The following is a 21,946-nucleotide window of genomic DNA, read 5'->3' as shown; positions in this document are numbered from 1 at the left end:
CCAGTTTAGGGTGTCAAGGTTTATCAAATAAACGTGAAAGACAAAAATTATTGCTCTAACTCAAAGTAGAGTAATAACATGAATGGCTCAAGTAGATCTATTCAGTATGAGAGGTGTAAGAACTAACTGTGGGAGGGCAAGATGCAGTGACACTGAAAATCTGCGAATCTTGAACAGAAAGCTAAAATATACAATATACAATCAATGAAACGGGAACCCTTTGATTACAAAAACACGGCTAAACAAGGTTTGAGTATGGCAGATCTCGATTCCACACAAGGCCTGAACCTACGCGCGCTGTGAAGAGAGCTCTAGATAGTAGTTATCAAAATTCTGAAAAGTGAAATCTGCTTCCAAGTTCACTTTTTATCATCCGGTGTTGCCTTCAACCTTGTCATTTAAAAAAAATCAATACCCCCCATTCCCGAGTCCTATACAGTAGTCTCTGCCTAAGATACCAGTGCTCGGGAGCAAAGAAATGCGGGATCTTAGGCGAACCGGGATCTTAGACGAACCGGGATCTTATCCGACGATCCCAGGGAAGAATCTATGGGGGCCCATGTTAAGGCTTACAATCGGTTAAAAAAAAGTCTCCCTCCACCCTAAAATGAACTGACGTGACCCCTTGGTGGGTTTATGACATATGGCGAGCAAAGAGTGGTCAACCTTGATGGCCTATCACAGTGCATATTGTCATGAGGCCTGCCATTTTCACTTATCATCCTATCATGAGTCTTAAGATCTACGCTTATTCAGTTGCCCCTCCCCTTTACCTGGCGAAAATTTATAGCTTTCCATCTCTGACCGAGTTTCCCCCCCCCCCTCCCCAAACGCTTTTGTCGTTACACACCATTACATCGTGAACACACCAATTAAAATTCAGTCTGTCTAGCAAATTCTGGCGTAGAGACAACTGCTGCAATCAACGTCTACTGCAATGGTCAGGGAAGAGTTCACGGTTCGATGTGATCCCGCCTGGAACGAACGTGTAGGCCCTAGACGGTCAGTATAAGAACGTATAGTTTATGCCCTATCCACCCAGCGAGTGATGTAAGTTTATGGGGAGAGCTCATGTGTGAGTGCGATGCGTGGGGAAAAACAAACGCGTCGGTCAGTTCACACCCCGGTGCGATCCCGTCGGGGGTCAGCTCCCTGTCGCCGCTCTGTCTGGGCAGACTTAATTTTTGGTACTTTTCAACGTACAATTTAAGGTGTATCCTTGTATTTATGGTAATTCTCATTTAGTGCACCCAAAGCACGCATTTCTGCTCTTGAGACTCAAAAAAGAACGGACGTTGTAACTTGTCTGGTTATTTCGTTAGACGCGCTGGAGTCGGCAATGCTAAATTGTATTTTTTTTTGGACTAGCGTGAATGAAAAAAAATCAGTATAAAAAAAAGACCTTGTCAAAATCTGTCGAACTTTTGGAACATGAACGACATAACAATGGTGCAGATATCAGAAAAGATGGTATCTGCGCATACATAATAGAAGGCTGTAATTTTGCAATTTTATCCATCGGGCACACAATTCGCTATGAAGTAATTACTCCAAATACAACTTTATGTGTCTAATATTTATTCGTGAATATTCGCATGTTTTCTCGAAAGTTTATAAAAGTTAGATTTACCATGAAGTTTCTCTATTAAAAGTACAAATCGATTTTAGTGCTAGAATACATCTTCAACGTAGATCTAATACTCGAACAGTATCTGTTACACACCAGAAATTCCTTACTTTTCTTAAAACGCTAAGTCTAGGTTTTGTAAGTTGACTGAATAATAGGGATGACTTCTCGTAATTGGGTTATAAGAATAATTTCTAGCTTTCCAGGGACACTGAATCAGCACCAGACTTTCCCAGCTTTTTTTTTTCATTTCTATGACCATTTGCAATAACTGACAATGTGACTGATTTCTTTACATTCATATTGTGTCCGAGCATATTTCCTACACAAAAATAAGAATGAATGTTTTAGCTGTCATTATTTTTATTCCATACAAGAAGTTTATCTCTACCCATGTATTTGCACAGTTTTGTGGGTTTTTTTAATCGCTTATATTATATCTTTTTAGTTGTATGCAGGCAGCATGATTCATTAACAAACGCAGAGTAACTTTCTCTTGCATAATAGTAAAATAAGAGCTAACGCTGATCGTCTTTAGTTAAAAAATGCAGATGTGCATCTTTCTTCTCTTATAACTTGACTATTTCTACTCGCGCAGATTTAAGATTTCTCATAGTAAAAGACATGATATTCGTAGTCAGTTTAACACAGATTTTGGAAAGATCTGTCGAGCCTTTTCAAAATTAACAATCATTTATTCATAAGTTTGTAACTAAAATAGGACAAATTGGGTACTCTACAAACACTTGTCTAGAACAAAAACCAAGGCACAGAAATTAACCATTCTAACGCAGAATAAATCTCAAGACATTGTGCTTTTAGTACATCCGCATTTAAATGGTTTGCTGTGTGGGATGGGGAAGAAGTTATAATTATATCGTTTTAAACATAGAGTCAAAAATGCGAACTTCCTGACCAACACTGGCAAATTCGCTTCAGGGTTCATGAAACCCGTGACCCCGAGCCGGGGAGCTCCGGCGGGCTGCTGAGTCACGTTAACTACAAGTAACAGAATCGGGCGAAAAGCGCTGCCGTGAGACCTTCAGAGTGAATCAGAGCGGGATCTTAGGTGTGACTTTTGTATTTAGTAAAAATTCTGTTTTCTTAAAACAGCGGGATCTTAAGCGAATCGGGATCGTAAGTGGTGGGATCTTAGGCGGAGACTACTGTACTTCGCAGCGCTCAGACTTAGCATGAACTTTGGTGACCTCAACCATCGCTGATACTCACCATGTGACGAAAACGCACAGGTTCAATGACCGGTCATGACGGCGAGCCCGACAAGAAGTTTGTATAACTTTTTTTCTTTTTTTTTTCCACAAGTGACAGCACAGGACAAACTAATTATTTTCATGGCGACACAGCGTTTGTAATGCGGAACCTGCATGTTACAAATGTGGCGCTATCAAACTACTATAGGCCCTACTGGCAAACTTCTGGGTGGTAACGAAAGCGAAAGTAGATCTCAATTTTCCCGATCGAGCTTCGGTATCACACACACACTTCCACTTGTTCCCGCCATAACCGCCTGTGCGCGTGTAACGTACTCTCAGGCCGGGAAAAGCCGAATGAATTATATATTATAATAATTATATCACAATCGCGACCGGCAAAAATGAACTCAAGGACGTCTACTCCTGTATGCGGCGAGTTTTCCTCCAGATGTCCAGAGTAAAGAACTGTTTCCCCTGAAGCAAGTTAGCACTCCCTTGCATTCGTCCATCTCGTCTCACAGAGACCCAATATGTCCAGTTGGTAGGCCTCCATCTCTCTTGCAAACTGCAGTGCCTTCCCTGCCTCGTTCATTGCAGAGATGCCAACCACAGAAAACCGAAATGAGTATTGGGAAATATGAAAATGTGTATTTTCAGGGGAAAATGTGTATTCCCCACGACCGACCAACTAGTAATAGTAAAAATTACTAGCTCACCAGCTCGAAAAAGGGAGCACACACGCGTACAATATATATGTATGCAGTCAACAACATGTCACTGTTCAAGGTCGTACAGGGGTCTTGTTTGACTTAAGTATTTCAATCTATTATATATTTTCCTCTCATTATAATATAAAAAATGAATCCTGCTTTGAGAGTTCGGAAGGGCCTAGAACAAGAATTTCGACTATCAAGAACCAGTCTGGGTGTCATGATTCATTTATGAACTGACAGACTCAAATTATTGCTCAAACTCAGAGAACAGCAATAACTTGAAAGGCTCAAGTAGACCCGTGCACTGTGTGAGTTGTAACAACTGTGGGAGGGCAAGATGCAGTGACACTGAAAATCTGCCAGTCTTGAACAAAAAGCTACAACATACACCGTAGGTATAATTTACTATCACCCATCAAGTAGATGTAATGTAGGTAGGTATAATTTACTATCACCCATCCAAGTAGGTATAATTACTTCCACACATCAAATGAAACGCGAACACTTTATTTCAATAACACAGACTTGCAAAGTAAGGCGGGTCCGGATTCCAACCACGCCCGCCCTCAAGCGCGCTTTACGGAAAAGCGTAAATAAAAATTCTGAAAAGCGCTTCCAAGTTTTTGTCCTCTGGTGTTGCTTTAACTCCCCCCCCCCCCCCCCCCCCCCGATAGTATCTTAAACCCAAAAAAATCAATAATCTCCTCCCCTATTCTGTAGTCTTATACTTTGCAGCGTCCGTTACTCCCACCAAACACGGTCTTTACTCACACGATGCCGCATTTTTTTATGACGCGAATGCGCGCTGGTTCAGTGACCAGTCACAATGGCGAGCCAGACAATCTAAAAATCGGACGGCGCTTGTATTTTCTTTTTTTTCTTTTTCTTTCCACAAGCGACAGCCAAAGCAACGAGTCCGAGTGTTTATTACATTTTATTTGCACGGCGACATTGCGTTTACTGCACAACCTGCATGCCACAAATGTTGCGTTATCAGACAACTGCTGGCAAACTTCTTGGTGGTAGCGAAAGCGAAAGTAGATCTTGATTTTCCCAATCGAGCCTCGGTGTCCAATACGCTTCCGCCTGCCGCCATAGCTGCCTATACACGTGAAAGTGAAACTTACTCCCCGGATGGGGAAAAGCTGAACGAATATAATATCACGATGGCAACCGGCAAAAATGAACTTACTGACCTTATCGGACTTTGTTTTCAAATATTCCAGTTCTGTGATACTGATACTATTTTAAGAGATGGGACTTGAGATAATTAGGTGTACTCGTCCAAGCTGAATCTCGTATTTTTCGCATTCCAGGATGCGTATGTTTTCATCAAAAGTCATATTTGCGTATTTTCTGCAAAAAATCGTACTAAAATACGTAAAATCGTACTGGTTGGCATCTCTGTCATTGTACGAGCATTCCAGGTGCCAAGTCTGGTGGTTCTTCTGGTCGATAGGAGGTTTCTCGACTTGGTAGCTTCCCTTCGGCTTTCACCACCCTGCGTCATTCTACACTCCATATTCTCTCCTCTAAGTGATGAAGGTCCTCCATCTTCCAGAACTGGCGGTCGCCTTGTTTTTGCTGTTGATGTTTTTGTAGCTACTTTTTGTTTTTACGGGAAAAGGCTGCTAACCCTTTGCCTTCTAGCCGACCTTTTTCGCCTTCTACGACATGCGCGGTACGGATACAGTGGTCCTCTATCCTTTGCTGCCCTGTCTCTTGGACAGGGCCCCGAGAGCCACACGGCACGGGTGAGGCCTATACTAATAATACTATACTAGGCTAGATCTAAGATCTAGATCTATAGCCTATACTATAATACTATTACTATTATACTAGGTCTAGAATCTAGATCTATTTTTTCTACTATAGTTCTATAGTAGTATAGTCTATAGATCTAGTCTATGGTAAGATTGAAGAATACCGGACCAGCGGACAGACTTTGCCTATGTCTCAACCTTAGGAATTCATAATTTTCCCGTTTTTAATATCTCTCAATGGAGAATCTCGGACCGGTAGATCTATTCATTAAAATTTTGTCAGGGGGGAGACCCCCCTGAACCCCCCTCCCCCCTCCTCCACCCCAACCACCCGCTCCACCTACCCCACTTTCTCGCGCAATAATGAACGGGTGGTCCGGTATTCTTCAATCTTCCCTAGTCTATAGATCTAGAAGAAATCATAGTACCTTATACACTGCCAAAATTGCAATTTTGAAGCTCAAATGCAGCTCAAAACAGACCTCAGCCTCACGCCCAAAAAATATTGCTGAATTATCCGACTAGCGAAGCCGGCGGAAAAGCGGTATAATTATTTTTATCTAAATGTGTGTGTTAAGTGTTGTCTTGTATATCAGTTTAGCAGTCATACATCTGCCTTGCCTGCTTCAAAACGCCGTTCATCGCCGTTTATATCACTTCTAGTGTCTCTGATATCACTTACAATAATAATATTATTATGGCCGGTGTAACACGCTCAGAACACTACCGTGCAATAAAGACTACCGTAGTGGTTTTGGCGTAAGCTTTCATGCCATAACCACTGCCATAGTGATGTTTGCACATGCTGTAAACACTACCCTAGTCACCTAGTGACTTTGGCGTACGCTAAGAACACTATCTCTAAGTCTAAGCCACAGAATTCTACACTAAGTGTAGAATTCTGTGGTCTAAGCTAAAAACACTACCGCTTACACGCCAGATTGACTACACACGCCAAAAACACTAGGCTATCATCATTCTTCGTCAATAAACACTATACTGCGGTTGTTTTCGTGGTTTAGACATTATACATGTACTCAAAACACTATCCCAGTATTTTTAAGACCAGCAGATCTACCTTGGGCTATTATAACTAAGAGATGGCACCTGAAATGAGGGTTTAGCTTCAAATTTTTGTTTGGAAGTGTCTACGTACTCCCCGATTGGGGTTTACGTAGTCATGGTGTCTAGGTGGACCCCGAAAATGTTGGATTGTGATTGGCTCGCTGACCGAGCGGTAGTTTACATTGGTTACAATGCGAGGCTGCTAGGCCTAGCCTACTTACTACTTACTGCTCATCTCGGGTAGTATGTCCAGAGAGTATTATTTTTAGTGTCTCTGGTATGTCCCGTATATCTATGTCTATCTTGTGTTACTATAATTAATTAATTTTAGCAGAGAGAGAGAGAGAGAGAGAGAGAGAGAGAGAGAGAGAGAGAGAGAGAGAGAGAGAGAGAGAGAGAGAGTATTTAATGAATAAACTTATCTAGATCTAGATCTAGATTTTGTTGTGCACCCAGCCAAGAGTGTGCAGTACGGTCTAGAGATCTAGATCTAGATATTCTAGTTCTAGGATCTAGATCTAGAAATCTAGATTCACTCCCACAATGGCCGTTAACAAACGGGACCGCAATTGTACAGTGTACAGGAGTGTCGAAACCGTGCACCGAAAAAGAAGCCATTTGAAACTAGTAGACTCCAGGCCTACAGAAGCAAGTAGGCCTACTGTTGATAATTATGATAGTAGACCTGTGAATCAAGTTGCATGATAGGCCTAGTGTGTCTCCGCCAATTCACAGGCGACCGAGTAGTAAAGAGTCGGCGCTCTTCTGTCATTCGCCACCACTAGATTTAGATCATCTACTTTCCGAACTGCACACTCTTGGCTGGGTGCACAACAAAATCTAGATCTAGATACGTTTATTCATTAAATACTATCTCTCTCTGGGCTAAAATGAATATATATTATAGTAACACTAGATCGACACACCGCCCGAGATGATCAGTAGCCTTGCATTTGCATTGTAATTGTAACCAAAGATAGTAGGCTACATAACACTTTGTTGTAACCAATGTACAGAATTCTACACTTAAATGTAGAATCTGTGAACCAATGTAAACTACCGCTCGCTCAGCGAGCCAATCACAATCCAACATTTTTGGGGTCCACCTAGACGCCATGACTACGTAGACCCCAATCGGGGAGTATGTAGACACTTCCTTTTTGTTTTATCCTTAGTTAAGCCACTATTGTGTCATTGTCCCAAGTATTAGTATTATGCCTCAAATAGAATATATTTCTTCTAAAATGCATTTGAAAGGTAATGATTTACTTCTTCTGAGAACAAATTTTGAATTAAAATTGCATTTTCCTCGAAATCATATTTTTCTGTACATTTTTTGCTTAAGTCAGAAGTTTAAGTTTAAGAATGGATTTAAATAATCTAAATGAAACTTGGCAGAGATGTGGTCCAGATAAGGCTAAGCAAGATATCAAATGCTTTTTGAATATCTTATTTCTACCTAAAGTTATTGATGTTTGTAAGTTTACAAAATAGATCTAGATTAGATCTAGATCTAAGGCTTTAAAAAATTTTCAATGAGTAATTTTAAGAAATATTTTCTTCTCCAAAAATATAAATCTGTATATATAATATATACATGTAACTGAAAAAGCTTGTGATGTCTTGACTTTTTTAGATAAAAAAAACATGTCAAAAATGGTTCATTTTCCTTTATGGCCACCGTTACCATGGCAACTGCAAGATTCATCCACAAAATAGAAGATCATTGCAAATTACTCACAATACGATCCTTGATAAAATAATATGAGTGGTTTTTGAAGTCTCTATAGAAGTGAATTCGGCGTGAGAAGCCGAAAGTAGTGGGGTTTGTGTGATTGTATAATATCATATTGCCTGAGGTTAAGAATAATACAGTGGAATCCACATATAACGAGTCCGGAAAAAACGAGAAATCTGTTATAAAGACACTATTCTAAAACCCCGTTTTTTCCTCCTCTTTACCTTTGTAAATAAAATACTGCTATAGCGCTATCAAACAAACATGCCAGTCGGTTATAGCGGAATATTGTTGATGCTGTGCTCAGTGAATAGGCCATTGCAAAACCTCACCAGTTGAGAAACTTGTTGATGATCTTGCAAAACAAAGAATAGGAGAGCCCATGTGTGTCAACAATGAAGGCCGGAGCGACTGAGTATGGAGGCATGCGCATATTAGCAGAACGCATGGCGTGATAGGCCAGCGTAAGCCTAGTTTAGTTATCAAGGCCTATCATGCCTCTCACTTCTCCGATGCGGGGATGGAGAGGTCACAGCAATGTGATGGATGGAGCGAATGTGTGACGTGTGCAAGTTGACAGAAAGCCCCACAGGGTGGGGTGGGGTGGGGTAAAACACAGCGGGCGAGTTAGCCTTGAGCCCTTTCTTTCTGATCGCCAATGCCGAGCTGTCAATCCACATCGCTAAATCTAGCGCTAGAAAATGAAACCTGATTCAATTTTGAATCAAGTAAGACCTAGAGGTCATGTTGAAACAAAATCACCATCTAAGAGATAGCAAAAGCAAATATACAGAACACCAATCTCATAGATTAGGCCTACTTTGCAATTTCCCTTGAATTTATGACTGGATCCCTTATAGCGAGAATCCTGCTATAACGGACATTTTGCTCCGGTCCCCTCCCTCTCGTTATAACATGATTCCACTGTATACGTACATCTGGTGGTTGATCTAGAATATAGATCTAGATCTAGATGTGGTGTTTTTTTAGGGACAGTAGTTTATTTAGCGTGATCATTGATCGGGATATATCTAGTTGTTGTTTTTTAGCATAGATCTACTTGAATAGTACTTTTTGCTTGCTTGAAAGAGAGTGAACTCATTGATATATATATAGATCTAGCCAAAAATATAGTGAATTTGACGTGAAGGCCTATTACTATTATGCTATAAACACAAACGATAGTCGATTTTGCGTGATGGTAGTGAATGTACTTTACGTACATCTGATGGTAGTGTTTTTTGCGGGACAGTAGTTTATTTAGCGTGAAGGTCTGTGCTATAAACGCCACTACTAGTGCTTTCAGCGTTGCCAATATATGACAATGGTAGTGTTTCTTCTTGCATAGAGTGATTTTGGCTCAAGGATAGTGTCTTTGGCGTAGCCGGAAATAGTGTTTTTGGCTTGAGGGTCTGTGCTATAAACACTACTGATAGTATAGTGCTTTCAGCGTTGCCAAAATGACTATGGTAGTGTTTCTTGCATAGAGTATTTTTGGCTTATTACACCGGCACTATTTCTCCGAACGTTCTGGAAAATAAAGCTGGGCACTATTTCTCCGAACACTCTGAAATCATATCCTTTCCGCAAATTTCGGATATTATAATTATAGTATAGGCCTACCAAAGATTGTTCGAATACAATAATATGGTTCAATCGGTCCAAAAAATGTCCGCAGTAAATATTTATATATATAAAAGAAATGCTAGTTCCAAACAGTTTTTCGCTACAGATTATACGTGTTGCCTATGAAGGGTGCTGCTCTTAAACGTAATAATGTGTTGTGTTCACTTGTGTGCTGTCTAGATCTAACGGAGGGTTATTGATAACGACACATAGAACTAGCATAGAATATCTGCGTTTGTCGCGGCCGCGACCAATCAATCGTGGCTCGATTTTTTGGCATTTTTTGGTCCCCAAATCGGGGAATAAAAGTCAAATTAAAAAGAAAGAAAAAAAAAGAAAGAAACCGAACCTCTTTACTTTTGAAAAGAAAGTTCACCTAGCTTCACTTCGTCTCTTTCTCACTTGTTGTCACCACGTTGATTTATTGAATACGTCAGTTACAGTTACTTTTATTTTCCCCTCTTTGTGGTGTTTTATTTTGTTAGTGTGTATTTTTTTCTTTCTTGTTATTGTTCTGATGTGTTGTTTTTCTCTCAATTTTTTTGTCGGGGAAAAAGGGGGGGGGGGGGTTGTTGTATAGTGTAACGTCATTTAATTTGTTTGTTTGTTTGTTTAGTATAGGGTTTTACGGCGCTCGCAACTGCATAAGGTCATATGAGCGCGCGGGACACACCTAATACTTTTTCGATGGTAGCAGTAGGAAATTTTTAATTTTGCCGGGTGCAGGCGGCCGAAGCCTACTCTTATCGATTTTAGACCACCAAGGGATCTTTTTAACGTGCGCAACTTGCACACGGGCCCTCCGAGATTTTTCGCCCTTGTCCGAGAAGGCTAGGTGTAGATCTTTCCTACCAGAAGATCAGGGATGTGGCAGAAAGACAGCAGTTAGGAGGAGCCAAGGAGTAACAGTAGAAAGGCTGCAGAAAGAGTCAGGAGCCCAGAGGAGGGGGCAATATTAGTTAAAGGAGGTGAGGGGGTGGGGGCAGAAAATGGAAATGAAAGCAGACAACAGAACATTGTTAGAGATCAGGAAAGGATGTGAAAGGAGACAATTTTAGAGAAGAAAATGTTTTGGTCGCTACCCGGAATCGAACCCGGGACCTTTGAATGAGAGGCCAACACCTTAACCTCTAGGCCACGAGAGCCCCCCTGTCATTTAATTTGATGTTCCTACCTTCATTAGATATATACATTATATATATATATGATATATATAATATATAGATTTAAATGTGTTATGTTAGAGCGTACGTTCCACCAAAACCGATTACATGTACTGACAGTGGCAGGTCCCTTAATGTGTGTGATTCCATAATTTACATATATATGTAATACCCTGCACATGTACTCTGTTTTAAAATTACGCACATTTAGGGTTAAAACAGCCAATCTTCTTCGGACAGGTGGACTCACGCCCTTATTTGTTAATTTTTGTGGTTGTTTATGGGCTGTTCTAATTTTGATGTCATTCGGTTGTGAAACCTTTATTTTCACCTTTTTACACTCATCTAAAAATCTCTAGACTAGCTCTTGAAAATTGAAATAGATAGACCTAAAAATTTGCTCTTGTGTGTGTGTGTGTATGCATGTGCGTGTGTGAGTGTGTCTGTGTGAGGTAGGCCTACATGTAGTAAGTGTGTAAGTGGAGAGTGAGGAGCGTGTGTGTGTTTCACTCATTCATTCAATTCCCGCGTTCTCTCCCGCGGCTCATGTTACACTTGAAAATATAATATATAGATTTAAATGTGTTATGTTAGAGTTAGAGCGTACGTTCCACCTAAACCGATCACATGTACTACTGACACTGGCTGGCAGGCCCCTTAATGACTTAATGTGCGCGATTCCATATTTACATGTAATATCCTGTAGGCCTACTTTGTTTTAAAATTGCGCACATTTAGGGTTAAAACAGCCAATCTTCTTAGGACTGGTAGACTCACGCCCTTACTTGTTAATTTTTGTGTTTGTTTATGGGCTGTTTTTTTATTTCATTCTGTTGTGTGAAAGTGAAACCTTTCTTTTTCACGTTTTTACATTCATCTAAAAATCTCTAGACTAGCCAGACTAGCTCTTGAAAATTGAAATAGGTAGGCCTATAGACCTAAAAATTTGCTCCTGTGTGTGTGTGTGTGTGTGTGCATGTGTGAGTGTGTGGTAGTAAGTGTGTAAGTGGAGAGTGAGGAGCGTGCGTGTGTTTGTTTTTCGGGCATTATTTCAGCCTTTATTCAGTAACAGTTCAAAGTATAGAAACACAGGATCCATTCACTCCAGGGCTCATGAGTCGTTCCTCTCTCAGTTTCACTTCACTTCATTCAATTCCCGTGTTCTCTCCCGCGGCTCATTTCCGTCCGCATGACTTTCACACCCCACCCCCTCCCTCCAGGCACACACAAAGAAAATCTCACTCATTCCCTTGCACCCTGCGAATCATGGACAATAATATATAGAGGCAAAACACTGCCTTAGCTGCATTCCTTTCGTTCGTGAGTTGTGGACCAGGCCAGGGGGGTCGGTGTCGTCGTCTTGTAGGCCTAGCCTAGTTGTTGCTGTCGCCTGTGGATACACTCGTACATTCTTCCTTTCACCTGCTCTTTCACTCACACTGTCTCTCCATCCACAGCTCAGCTCGTCATACGTTCAAAGGTTGCCCACTGATCATGTTTAGTTAGTGTGTGTAAGTGTAAGTTTGTGTGTGTACATCATGTGCATGATGGTGGTGAGTGTGTGGTGGATGTTACTGAAGGTTGTCTGTAGGCGGGCTTGCCATGCCATGCATGCGGTGTTCCTTCCCAGACCAGAGGCAGAATGAAAGTTGGCGCCACAGAATAGTGTAGAATTCTGTGGTTGGCGCCGAACTCTCGCAATATAGAGGCAAAAAATCACGAAACCGGAAGCCGGAAACCGTTCGGAGAAATAAAGATCGGCACTATTTCTCCGAACGTTCGGAGAAATAGTCACTTCATATAGACGCTAGAGACATAATCTGGATACAGTCAAATAACAATAAGGTGCACATAATCGTAAAATATTGTTTTTGCACCATTGTAATCTTTTCATAACACAACACAATGAAGAGGTTCCCTACAGAAGCTGATTTTTGTTTTCTACAGGCACTGGGTAATTCTCCAAACGAAAATGTTTTGCTCACAGGACTTGTGTAGTAGGCCTACATGTATTCAAGATTATTATAGTTATAGGCCTTCGGAACACAATATAATATAGGCCTAAGGCTTTTGATTTAGACCTCTACAGCTAATCCCAGTCAAACAACATCAGAATCAGTGAGATTACTTGATTGAATCAGAAGGCTATGAATGTACGAAGATCTCTTTGAAACTTTCATTATTTCGCCAAACGGAATGTCTACGTACACGGTAACCGGGCCCGTAGCCTCAGGTTCTACGTACACGGCAACCGGGCGCGTAGCCTCAGGGTCTATGTACACGGTAACCGGGCACGTAGTCTTAGGGTCTACGTACACGGTAACTGGAAGGTTCAAGAGATAGTTCACTCAGCCAAAAAGAGTGTCACTATTATTGTTTTTCACACAAGTAGGGTAGATTCTAACTCTGTTCGCAAAGTTCGCGCTTTTTCGAAAAGGCGCACTAGGGTCAACCGCTCTATAGTCCAGCATGATACCCACTAAATTTCATAACTGAGCGTCACGTAAGCCTTTACTTTCGCTTTCGTTACCACCAAGAAATTTGTCAGTAATTCAAATTGTCTGATAACGCAACAAATTGTAACCTGCAGGTTCGGCATTACAAACGTGGTGTCGCCCTGAAAGTAAATCAATATTCTGTCACTGTGTCGTCTCTTATAGGGGCAACATGAAGAAAAGAAAGTTATACAAGCGTCTTGTCGGGTTCGCAATTGTGGCCGGTCAATGAACATGCGCGCGTTCTGAGCGCTGCGAAGTACAGGACTCAGGAATTGGGGGGGGGGGTATTGATTTTAAAAAAAAGACGCACTCGGTGATAGGGGGAGGGCTGGACGCAACACCAATGGACAAAACAAACCCCTGAAACTGGAAGCAAATTAAATATGTTTAATGTTTAGAATTTTGATAACTACTACAGCTCTCTGCTAAGTAAAGTGTGCGTGGGTTCAGGCCTTGTGTGAAAACGGCCTAAGTGTTCGCGTTTCATTGGATTGGTGGCAAGGGAAAAATCAGCGAAGTCAGGTTTTTTTCATTTTCTCAGTTATTGTCGCAGCATGACGCCTGACTGGGTCTATTTTAGTCCATCTATCATAATCTATGTCACACATGATATATATATATGGAAAAACCAGCGCTGCCAGTCTCTGTGAGAGTTGGAAAAGAAGCGCATAGGTAGACGCCGGCCCCTGAAACCCCGCTATAAGAGCCTGCTGACCATCAAAGCTGCCAAATATGCTGACCTGAAAGGTCCTAGCGGTGTGCTGGTCCGACAGTTTGTCTCCAAATTGCCCCATGCTGGAGGACCAAGTGCCACACAAGAGTCTGATGACTCAGAGTCGTCATCCAAAAATGAATTATAATAAAACATATTAAAATATGGTTAATATTGCAAAATGAGGGGCAATTTTCTTGTCTGAATCATTCAAATTTTTATTTTGTTTGTATTCACAAATGAGGAAAGAAACTAATTCATTGACTTCCAGGAAGATGGAGACATAGCCAACAGCTGACAAGGGAAAACCAGCGATGTCAGTTTGCTATACATGCATGTATAATTTTTCTATTTTTTGCTCTCACAGAAACACCCATTTATAAGAAGAAGAAGGTGAAAATTCCTTATTTTCAACACAAATGGTACACCATACTTCAAGTCAATGCAAACAGAGGGGAGATCATGGTAACATGCAGTAAAAAAAAAAGAGTTAAAAGTCTGGAACAGATTACCCATGGAACTAAGATAAACAAGAACACTTGATAGCTTCAAAAGACATTTCAAGCATTTTGTGTTCCTACAGGCCTATCCTTCATAAGCTTTTTTTAGTGCTATTTTTATTATAGCTCTTCTGTGCCGACGTCTGAATGAAAATAGTCTGTGCAAGTGTGTGAGTGTGTGAGTGTGTGCATAAATATTACTTAGCCTATTGCATGAGAAGAAAGGAAGTAGTACGAAAGGTATTGATGGGTATCCCAATGTGTAAAGCACATTGAGCCACTGTTTTGGGGAAATATGCTATAAGAATTGCCAAAACCTGACATCGTTGGTTTTTTCCCCTTTGTGCCTTTCATACATTATATACAAACATACATATATATATGCATAATTACTATTATATTATGTATACATGCATAATTACATAATTCCTGAAATTAGTACCCAGTGAAATTTGTATACATTGTATAACTTATAGCAAAAAGATTTCAGCGTTGCAGCGATTTCGCTGTGTGTGTGCTTGAGTGCAGGGCTTGAAATAGACCGCGGCACCGCGGCAATTTGCCTTGGTGCCTTTGCAATTTGCCGCAATGCCCTTAAAATCACAGGGTCAACCGCAGCAATTTTTGCCGTGCCCTTGTTTTTAATTTTTTAAAATGTGACGCCATGAAAATAAATCAATATAATTTGTCCTGTCAGCCTGTGCTGTCACTTGTGGAAAAAAAAGAAAAGAAAGTTATACAATGTAGGCTACAAGCGTCTTGTCGGGTTCGCCATCGTGACCGGTCATTGAACCTACATCACAAAATACGGCATCGTGTGAGCACTGGTTGTTGGGGTCACCAAAGTTTATTCAAAGTCTGAACGCCGCGAAGTATGGGACGCCGGAATAGTGGGAAATTATTATTTTTTTTTTTAAAGATACACGTGAGGAAGGGGGGGGGGGGGGGGGTATGAAGACATCCTTTAGGAGTTGTCTGAAATCTCATCAAAACTTCAGTCAGACACTGCTCAGCTTGACAATTGTGTCAATTTTGTCAAGGCTAGTGCAAACACACTCACACAAATGATAACCAAACCTCAGTAAGCCAGTCTATTTCTATATTGTGTGTGCCAAACATATTTTCAATATTCTGATCCAGTCATTAAGTCATATAATATATGCAATATGACATGCTGATTGTTTAGGTCTTTTTTATACAACATACTTTAAGACATATTTTCAAACCTTGTTTTCACTTATCATAGTCATAATAACAACAGTTTTTAGTTATCATTCTTTTTTTTCCATACAAGTTCATAAGTTGTTTTCACTCCTCATTTTCTTACATGCAAGTTCAAAATTTGTTTTCATTTTATCACTACACCGCCTGAAAACCACTGTTTGAATCTCATTAATGATCAATGTCGTACCTAATTGGTCAAATCATTCACTGTTTTCTATTGTGCCCTATTTCCAACAGTCATACACATTATGCATTTTAATCCAATCAATGAGGGGTAGTCATAAAGGCATTTATGTCAGATGCAATCGTGATCGTCTGATTTAAAACTGTGACTTTTAGTGCTTTTGTTTTGATGTGTTTTTACTGTGATTTAGATTCTACTTATTTTTCATTCATAATTTTACAAATTTTATAATGTTCCAATAACTTTATACTTTTGTAGAGAGTAAAAATACATTGTATTGTTATAAACGCTGTGATGCATGACCCAGTATTACCAACTTTAATCATCAAAATGATCCCCTGTGAATTTTGCCTTGGTGCCCTAGCAAATTGCCTCGATGCCCTCTGATTTTTAGGCCACACCTAGGCAATTTTTGCCTGCCCTCTTGAACACCTAATTCAAGCCCTGAGACTGTATTTCATTGTTTTTGTAGAGTTAAGGCACACATTCAACTTGGAGGAAGCAAATAGGCCTACCTCAATATAAACAAGTAAAATAAGAATCATACCATCACTTTTTAAACCACCAATTCTTTTTTCCTTCTTAGATTATATTCCTGAGTAGGCCTAATCAACAGAAGACTTTCCTCTCATTCTTGAAGAAACAGAGGCTCATACCAATGCATTAATAATTTACAATCAATATCATCACAGCTCACTCATGGGAACCAGCATATTATATCTGCTTTGACTTTGACGGTCACATTTTTTTTCATTATTGCACACAAGAGAAGACAGCTCCCTTCCCAACTGGGGAAGTCTTTTTTATTGACTATATCATCTTTCTGTAAGGATGCACTTCCCACTGAGCCCAATAGCCATTATTTACAGGCAGGCTCAATGCATCCTATAAAAAAAAAATGATTTAAATTGCATTGATCAGGGGCTTATACTTCTACAATACATTCATAACAATCACCATACAGGAAGAATAAAACAGATGAAAAACTTAGTCAAAGTCAAACAAAATTCTAAAATCTGGAGGTAAAGAAGATAATACAGCGGTCTCCAGCTGATAGCACACCAGATAAAAGATTGATCCATCTTGAAGTAAGCACACTGGCAGCGCAGAACTGAAAATAATTATCTCCCTTAGGTACTTATATTTCAAATTGACAACTCCATCTACTGTATATATATTAACTAGCACTATCGTTCCTGCACAGGTGCCAGAAACAGATCAGCCATTAAAAATGACTATTTTGCTTGGAACCTATAGAAGCGAAGCAAACATCCTTTATTACTTGAAGTTGTGGTTTTGCCAGGAAGAAAAAGACATAATATAGGGACACAGCCTGAGACGGAATTGCACAATGAGGAAAGCCACAGTCCACCAAGCATGGTGGGTGGGTAGTGTGAGGAGAAAGCTGTGTCGTAATTATGACTGTCATTGTTTGTGATTGCTCGGCGTAGTACAGTCCGTGCCGGCTATAAGCACGCCGGCTTAAACTTAAAGCACGTTTCGGACACAAGCACGCTAAACGGCTCTTACCGAATTTTTGCTATATAAATTACACGCCTTTAAGCACGGTAACTTCGGCTTCAAGCACGCTTCATTTACAAGACAGTCAATATTTTCATGATGACCCATCGGAGTTCGAACACAGTCTACACCGCAGCAGTGGAGTGTGTCAAGAGAAACACAAAGAACGCAAGTGATGGACACACACACACACTCACACGGGCGGAGAGGAAGGCAGATGCAGACAGCCGCGCGCGCGGACATAGGATCTAGCCTAGGCTTAGGGCAAAGCTACACACGACCAAAAAAATACAAAGAGAGTCGGGGAGACGAGAAAGGGAGGCTGGCTGCGACTTCACATTTGACCTTCGCTGTCCATTAATCCTGATTGCGTATCACGCGCGAGGTGGGATGAAGGCGGTGATATGAGTGGCACAGCGGGCAGTGGCACGCACGGGCAGTGGCACGCACAGGCAGTGTGTAGGCCTAGTGTGCTGTATCATGACTGGCGTCTAAATTAAGTTTTCATTTCCCATTCGACCACAAAACAAAAACAAACAAGCGAACAAAAACTACCGTGGAGGGTGTCTAAATAATAGTGCACACTTTTGCGGGACCGCTGTAGCTTACTTACAAACAAAGGGAACATGAAAATCTCTGGATTATGTCTACTTCGCACTTAAGCACGCTTCGGATTTAAGCACGCTTAAGCTTTCTCCCGTCGACCGTGCTTAAAGCCGGCATGGACTGTAAAACCTTACACAACCCACCGCAGGAGATCAGATGCAAGCTGGTTCACTCTAGATTACTCTCCTTTAAGATTTGATTTAAAGCACATTGAAAAAAGAAGAGCATGCTTTTCTTGTCACCCGAGGTGTGCTGTTTGCCGGAGACCCCTGTACATGGGAAAACGGAAAACTTCTGCATCATGCAATTCATATATATTTATATATATATACACACACACATTATATAATAAGTATAGATAAAAGCACAATGAACACATTCCACCAACTTATCCTTTTTTGTCAGATAGTATAAGATATTTTTCCAACTTAAATTATGCAAAAACAGTCATTACAGAAAGCCTAACTGACGTTTCAACTCAAAACATACAAAAAATAATCGATTCTGATTCTACGAAGAAGAAAATCTAAAAACTCTGAAGACTTTGTCAAATGAAAAGAAGCTTGGGAAATATGGTCTCAAGAAAGTAAAAATACATTTCTTTTCAAAGCAAAACAAAAAATGTCAAGGTGTATGGAAACTCAAAAATCAGAAGAACAAGCGTGATTATGATACTGTCACACAAAAATAGAAACTATTACCAAACCATTTAGCTATATTTTATTTTCAATTGCACTATTCAAAAAAATTATTATTACCTTGAGAAGTTGAAATTATTGAAGACCTCACTCACATAATCATCATTTGCAGTCAAACAGTTTAAGCTAAAATGGTAGATAGATCTAGGCCTATTTTTACTTGACTAGTGTGACATCAGGACATCACACCATTTTATTGAAATATGTTGAATTACAAATTAATTTCAGGAGCACTGGGGTAAATGGTAATTGGTAAAGGCAAGAAATCTTTCTCCACTTTACCAAATGGGAATGCTTGCAGCCATCTCTCACAAGATAATTTCTGTAAAAAAAGCTAGCAAAGCTTTATTTATATTATACATTTTGAACTGACGTGTGAGATCAAGATACAAAAATGCAGTGGCGGTTTGTTAACTGGGCAAGACCGGCGGTGCCGGTCAGATTTTTTTCAGCTGGACTGTTGACAGGAGATTAATTGCTGCTGATGATTTTCATTCAGTTTTAAGTAAATCCAAACAAACATGTATCAACATTCAAAAAGCACCTTGCCGATTTGAAGGCGCTCAAATAGAGAAGTGGGATTCACTGCTGTTTATTTGTCGCGACAGAGCCTCATTCCTTAACGTTTGTTATCGCGCCGGCTCGTAACTTCAAATCGTCTCCCCTCCCATTAAGCCGTCACTTCGCGGAACTTCGTTGTTTGTTTTGTAAAGTGTTTTACGGCGCTCGCAACTGCATAGGTCATATGAGCGCGCGGGACACACCTAATATTTTCAGTTGGTAGGAAATTTTGAATTTTGCCTGGGTGGCGGCCGAAGCCTACTCTTATCGATTTTAGACCACCAAGGGATCTTTAACGTGCGCAACTTGCACACGGGCCCTCCGAGATTTTTCGCCCTTGTCCGAGAAGGCTAGGTGTAGATCTTTCCTACCAGAAGATCGGAGGTGTGGCAGAAAGACAGCAGTAAGGAGGGGCCAAGGAGTAGCAGTAGAAGGGCTGCAGAAAGAGTCAGGAGCCCAGAGGAGGGGGCAAAGGAGGTGAGGGGGTGGGGGCAGAAAGTGGAAATGAAAGCAGACAACAGAACATTGCTAGAGAGCAGGAAAGGAGGTGAAAGGGGACAATTTTAGAGAAGAAAAATTTTTGGTCGCTACCCGGATTCGAACCCGGGACCTTTGAATGAGAGGCCAACACCTTAACCTCTAGGCCACGAGAGCCCCCGGGGGGCGGAACTTCGTAGGCTACTACGTACGAGACAAACACACGGCGGGCTTTGGCGGCTTGGCCTAGCGATGACATCAGTCCCATGGACAAATCCATCGACAGCCCTGAGAAGGAATAGAGGCAAGGAGTTTAGAACTAAATTGCCAAATTGGCCTCTTTGTAGCTTACAAAATTAAGATTGAGACTGTCTTGAGCAGCACAGACACATGTATTATTTTATCAGCAAAACATGTATTTATCATTCAGCCTTTCTCTAATTACTATCAGAACATTTATTGTTAGCATGGCACTAATCTTTTTTGTTTATTGACTTTCTAACCACCTATAGTTACTGTCTGACATTTACTCATCGTTTTCTCCCCTCTAATAACTTACCTGGCCCATAGGAGTCTGGCCGGCGGAGGGAGGAATTGTCTAGTGAAGATATATAATAAGGAGAATTTTAACGAGGAGCGATAGGCACTCGGCTGTCAGAGTCTGGGCCAGGCCTACCCCCTCCCTTTTTCCACCGTCACCCCAGCTAGACACCAAGTTCTATATTATAATTAGCATTTGACACATTTCCCCACTTTGTTACAACACAGTGTTCTGTTCTGAGAAGTGAGAAGTGCGTTGAAGAAAAAAAATTGATGATATTATAATGATCGGAAACTGTTGTGTGCTAACTTTGTCCAGCTTTGTATACTATCCGATTGGTTACTACTAGTTACTAGTGATGGGCAGGTATCGATACCAGGTACTCGATACTTAGATACCTCAATGATAGTACATAACAAGATGGTTCACTCAGCCAAAAAAGTGTCCGCAGGAAGTATGCTCTTTGCTTCAGATGGCGCTGCTGTCTGTTTTGAAGCTCTCTTTCGTTTTTCCAGAAGAAGAATAGGAATAGCACCTACTTGCGTGCGCAGATCGACTGCTGTTCATCAGCAGTTCGGGTACGTTCAGTGCGGAGTTTTAGGGTTTTTTTTTATTTTAATGACCTCTCGCCTTTCATTCTAAAGTCAAATTAAACGAAGAAAACCATCACCCTTTCCTCCGGAAAAGATTTTTTGTCAGCGTAACCATTTTTTAAAGCGTTTTTCCGAAATTTATCCCAAAACATGCTAGTTTCACTTTGATTTTAAAAAACTCAAGTAGAGTAACTCTGTTCGCAAAGAGTGCGCTTTTGTGAAGAGGGCGCCACCAAATTTTGAGGACACTTTTTTAATTGGCTCAAAGAGAGAAGTGGCCCATCTTGTTATGTACTATCATTGTTATTACTTAACGGGTCCAGTGCACTTCGATATTTTGTGTGGGGTTGTAGAAAGTACGTGTTAAGTACTGAAGGCCAGGACCAGCAGTTTATTGCCTCTCACTTTCAGTTTGTTTTCTGGCCTAGTGGTGTTTTTTTTCTGTGCCGATCAAGTCAGTTTCTATTAATTAATCTCAGTAACTTCCATCATATGTTATTCATTATAATAATATTGTTTCTTGACACTACCGCATATTCTCGCTCTTTCACAGTATATTACAATATTTACAGTGGTGTGTGTGTGTGTGTGTGAGTGGGGGAGGGGGTGGGGATGGCGAAAGTATGGGTATAAAATAAGGAGAGAGAGAGAGAGAGAGAGAGAGAGAGAGAGAGAGAGAGAGAGAGAGAGAGAGAGGGCGAGAGAGAAAATGTGTGTGTGTGTGTGTGTGTGTGTGTGTGTGTCTTTGTGGCGCCGCGGGTGAGGAAGGAAAGAGATATTCGACCATCAATGACGGCCGCTCGTCTCTTACAGACCGCGGACCCGCCTGCTTGCAAAAGTGTATTTATGACCACTACCCACAATAAACAGCAGAGAGTACTACTCACCCCCCCCCCCCCCCCAGCGCAAACACACTCATTCT

General features: G+C 40.9%; 1 protein-coding gene across 5 annotated transcripts in view; it reads right to left on the bottom strand.

Moving 5' to 3' along the window:
• Positions 1-21,946, bottom strand: part of LOC101860888 (X-ray repair cross-complementing protein 5) — a 77,358-nt gene that overhangs the window by 48,307 nt on the left and 7,105 nt on the right. The window contains exon 1 of one of the 5 annotated variants that reach the window (XM_035969284.1): positions 14,148-14,247. The exons of 2 other annotated variants lie outside the window; for them this stretch is intronic. Coding sequence is in view for 1 of the 3 variants with exons in the window: in XM_035969283.1 (XP_035825176.1) it covers positions 13,038-13,089 (52 nt within the window). In the remaining 2 variants the exon portion in view is untranslated. Of the gene's footprint in view, positions 1-5,745; positions 5,888-13,037; positions 13,203-14,147; positions 14,248-21,946 lie in introns of those variants that run through there. 2 more of the 5 variants (XM_035969283.1, XM_005096656.3) reach the window with 2 other exon arrangements.

The sequence above is a fragment of the Aplysia californica genome, unplaced genomic scaffold, assembly GCF_000002075.1.
Source record: "Aplysia californica isolate F4 #8 unplaced genomic scaffold, AplCal3.0 scaffold00134, whole genome shotgun sequence".
NCBI classification, from domain to species: Eukaryota; Metazoa; Mollusca; class Gastropoda; order Aplysiida; family Aplysiidae; genus Aplysia; species Aplysia californica.
The sequence above is the reverse complement of the archived record's forward strand: the minus strand, read 5'-3'. Positions and strand labels throughout refer to the sequence as shown.